Source organism: Lates calcarifer, linkage group LG6, assembly GCF_001640805.2.
Source record: "Lates calcarifer isolate ASB-BC8 linkage group LG6, TLL_Latcal_v3, whole genome shotgun sequence".
Taxonomy (NCBI): Eukaryota; Metazoa; Chordata; class Actinopteri; family Centropomidae; genus Lates; species Lates calcarifer.
Window position 1 is genome coordinate 26,364,719 of NC_066838.1, and position 4,402 is coordinate 26,369,120.

At 35.1% G+C, this 4,402-nt stretch overlaps 1 protein-coding gene and 1 long non-coding RNA gene across 4 annotated transcripts in view; both read right to left on the reverse strand.

The window, feature by feature from the left end:
- Nucleotides 1–517: 517 nt before the first annotated feature.
- The window catches only part of usp11 (ubiquitin specific peptidase 11), a 27,103-nt gene continuing 23,218 nt past the window's right edge, over nt 518–4,402 (reverse strand). The window contains exons 17-21 of the mRNA XM_018676040.2: nt 3,179–3,291; nt 2,938–3,087; nt 2,629–2,744; nt 2,455–2,543; nt 518–2,326 (exon numbers count right to left, since the gene is read on the reverse strand). Coding sequence (XP_018531556.1) covers nt 2,162–2,326; nt 2,455–2,543; nt 2,629–2,744; nt 2,938–3,087; nt 3,179–3,291 — 633 coding nt within the window. The 3' untranslated portion in view covers nt 518–2,161. The remainder of the gene's footprint in view (nt 2,327–2,454; nt 2,544–2,628; nt 2,745–2,937; nt 3,088–3,178; nt 3,292–4,402) is intronic.
- The window catches only part of LOC127142595 (uncharacterized), an 11,172-nt gene continuing 10,074 nt past the window's right edge, over nt 3,305–4,402 (reverse strand). The window contains exons 2-3 of one of the 3 annotated variants that reach the window (XR_007813473.1): nt 3,783–4,025; nt 3,305–3,666 (exon numbers count right to left, since the gene is read on the reverse strand). This is a non-coding gene — a long non-coding RNA (uncharacterized LOC127142595). The other 2 variants (XR_007813472.1, XR_007813471.1) reach the window with 2 other exon arrangements.

Genomic DNA, 4,402 nt, shown 5'->3' on the forward strand with positions numbered 1-4,402 from the left:
GTCAGAGCTTTTTATTAAAGAGTCAGATCCTTTAGTTTAAGCAGAAACATCTCTATATATCTCTACCAGACTCCACTGATAAAAACAGGGATTTTATGTCGCAGATTGCAGGAGCTGCTGGAATACCACTGCCTTCATCTGTTAGTGTGTGTGTGTTGTTGTGTGGTACTTTTGTTTCAGTAAAGTATCTGATTACTTCTTCCACCACTGAAAGTCCCACAGTAACAGAAACACACTAACAGATGGAGGCAGTGGTATTCCAGCAGCTCCTGCAATCTGCGACATAAAATCCCTGTTTTTGTTAATGGAGTCTGGTATTGATATATAACATCAAGTAGGAATTTTATCTGTAATACTGTCTGACACTTTTAATAGAGCCTTTAGATGAATTCAACTTATAGACTAAATTTTTTTTACATTTATAAATAGTGTAAAGATATAAGATAAGTGACTAAACATGTTTATTATGGACAGAAATTTTAGCAACAAGTCAAACGTATAAAAACTCAGTCGTGTCTCATCGTGATAATAATCATCCTTTTATTCATATCAAAAAAATTGAAAGTACAATAAAATATTTTCATCTGATATTTGACAGGGAAGACCAAAGAAAGAAATCGCCCCAAGCTTCCCCTCCTGCTCCACCCAGGAATGATAATATTAATAATACATTTCTTACAATACAAAAATACTGTACAGAGCCGGTTTAAAAATCAGTAAGAGCTCACTCTGACCACAGAGAGAAAACTTCGCCTGCGTCCGTCTCTCTGCACAGACTGGAAACAAAGAAAACTGAACAGTTTACCTGACATTCTGTCAAATAACTTTATGCCTGAATACAAATTTTAACTATAAATACAAAAAATAAGCATCTTAATGTCCTGCACCAGTCGATCAATAAAATCATTCGAGGGAGAAAAAAAAACCTGTAGTCATGTGACGGCTGAAATTAGTCCATTAAAAAAATAAATACTAGAACAAAACAATCAAAATATACAAAGAAAGATTAATTTATTGTCCCTGGCAGCTTTGTTCAACATTAAATTATCTATTTATCTGTTATAAACACTCCTCTAATTACCCATCATCCCCCTCATGCTGCTCTCTGGTCCACTTTAATAAACCATCAGAAACTAATCTGCTTTCATCTGTTTATCTGTGAACCGTTTCATTTATAACACATAAACTATAGAAGAACTCTAATTCATTTTAATAATTAATAGTTTTTCCTTGAAAAATTAGGTGTCAATATATGAATGTTTGACAAGAACAAATAAAGAAATAAACAGAAATTAGCTCTAACTGCAGTCCTTTTAGCTTAAAAAAAAAAAAAACAACTTCTCATTAAATATGGAGGCTGGAGATGTCAAAACCACTCTAATTTATTTTTTTAATTAATTCAATCAGAATTTGATTCTTGATGCATTTAGTTGTGTGTTTGCTAAACATTTTGTTTCCTGCTTTAACATGAACAGTTTCCATTTTGTGATGACTTTAATTTTAAAACATGAGCAGACTGTAACCTAAAAATTAAATGTCACCTGCTTTAAAATGTCTTTATGAATTTAAGATAATAACAAAAGGAAACTATCAAAATTAAAGCAGGAGATAAATGAACTGTCAGACACAAAAATAGCCAAATAAAATTCAGGCTTTTACTCTTTTAATTTGATTCAATTAATTAACATGTTTAACTTTTTCATGTTAGCACAGCTTGGCTTTGAAATTTTAATTAATCTTCAAATGAGTTCTGTAATTTGAATTGCTTAACTAGAGAGCAATAAAAAAAGAGTTTAAATTGGTCAATTAAACACTGATAGTTCAGTAACTTCTGATTTAACAATGAAAAGCAGATTAATTAGTTAACGTGAACTAAAGAGGATTAACATTGCTTGTCCTCCTATCTTGTTTAGGCTCAGAACAAGAATCTGAAACTGATCGAACAACCTGAGAATCATGGATCTGTGCACGTTAGCTACCGAGCAGAGAAAACTCAGACATTCAGAGCAGAAAATAACAGCTGAGGAGATCTGAGATAAAAGCCTGCAGAGGTGCGTCTGTTGTTAGTAATGAAGGGAAAAAAACAAACTGATGAGAAAAGGCCTGCTGCAAAAAAATAAAAATAACAAAAGTAGAATTAAACTAAATCTTTAGCGTTCATTTAGTCCGTTTCCATGGTGACGTAGGAGGCGGCGCCGTCATCTTTGCAGGAAGTGATGTCGTTGGCGGGCTGGGTGGAGGAGGCGGGGCTTGTGTTGGGGGCGGGCAGAGTGGGTTTTCTGATTTTGTCTTGTCGGTGGTAAAACAAGACGTAGGCAGCGTTGGTCTGCAGGAGAGAGAAGAGGGAAACAAATTACTGAACGGATTCTGCTGCTCTGGATCATCTGGATTTGATCACATTTGACTGGATGTTATTTTAACAGTTACACACATCAACTGTGTGTAAACACTCACCACAATCTGGTCCTCTCTGGCGTAGGTCACCTTGCTGTCATCAAAGTAATACCACTGACCGTTGTCCTTGTTCTTCGCATAGCTGGTGTCTGGACGAACAAACACAAGGTATGTAAACTAGAAATTCAATGACTAAGACATATGTGTCTGTGCTTGTTCGTTAAAGAGCCTTACAATGTCCGTCTCTGAGTCCGCCGTAGTGATTGGACACAGCGATGAGGTCGTAGCGGCTCGGAGGCTCCCCACTGGACAGATTTTTCCGTAGGAGACAGCCAGAGAAGTCCAGGTCTCTGCAACAACATAACCACCACCACAGATCAGGTCCAGGTAAATCCATCCTCCTACTGGGCTCTATGACTTTAACCCTCAGTTAATGTTAATCTCCGTTCAAGTTAAACCAGCAGCTTCTGAAGACACAGATCATGTGACTTTGACTATGACAACACAGTTTTAAACTCATTTTAAATCTTTATTTGAGTGTACCTTAGGGGAAAGTCCACAATGCTGTCGAGCTTCTCTCTGGTGAACTTGGTGTAGGAGAACCTCTTGAGGTGGATGATGAGAACCTCCGGCAGAGACCAGAGGTCCAGCTTCTTAGTGGCCAGCTGATGCTTCTTACACACCGGACAGTACCTGAAAACACACACACATCATTATTCAACTTTCTCACCTGCTGATAGTAAGGACAGGAATACCAGGAGGTCTGTGTGTGTATAGTTCTTACCATGGATTCTCCTCCTCCAGTGTTTCCACAGTGGTGAACAGCTCGATACACTCCTGCAGCTGAACTGTAGTCTGCTGCTGAGGAACCTCCATACTGGCATGTTTGACGTACTTCTACACAAGATGGGAAACAAAAACACAGAGGAGGAGGAAAGGAAAATTCATTACAGCCAAGGACTCTATAACATTGTTTAAGACATATTATGCTATGTTTTTTTAGCAGCGTTGGTCTGAGATACTATACTATGACATTTTCATCACTTTTTTGACCACATACTATACTATGACATTTTCATCACTTTTTTGACCACATACTATACTATGACATTTTTGTCATATTTTTGACCACATACTATACTATGACATTTTCATCACTTTTTTGACCACATACTATACTATGACATTTTTGTCATATTTTTGACCACATACTATACTATGACATTTTTCGTCATATTTTTGACCACATACTATACTATGACATTTTCATCACTTTTTTTGACCACATACTATACTATGACATTTTTGTCATATTTTTGACCACATACTATACTATGACATTTTTGTCATATTTTTGACCACATACTATACTATGACATTTTCATCACTTTTTTGGACCACATACTATACTATGACATTTTCATCACTTTTTTGACCACATACTATACTATGACATTTTTGTCATATTTTTGACCACATACTATACTATGACATTTTGTCATATTTTTGACCACATACTATACTATGACATTTTTGTCATATTTTTGACCACATACTATACTATGACATTTTCATCACTTTTTTGACCACATACTATACTATGACATTTTTGTCATATTTTTGACCACATACTATACTATGACATTTTTGTCATATTTTTGACCACATACTTACTTTTTTTTTTTTTTTTTTTTTTTTTTTTTACTATGACATTTTGTCATATTTTTGACCACATACTATACTATGACATTTTCATCACTTTTTGACCACATACTATACTATGACATTTTTGTCATATTTTTGACCACATACTATACTATGACATTTTTGTCATATTTTTGACCACATACTATACTATGACATTTTTGTCATATTTTTGACCACATACTATACATGACATTTTTGTCATATTTTGACCACATACTATACTATGACATTTTCATCACTTTTTTGACCACATACTATACTATGACATTTTCTCATTTTTGGACCAATACTATCTATGACA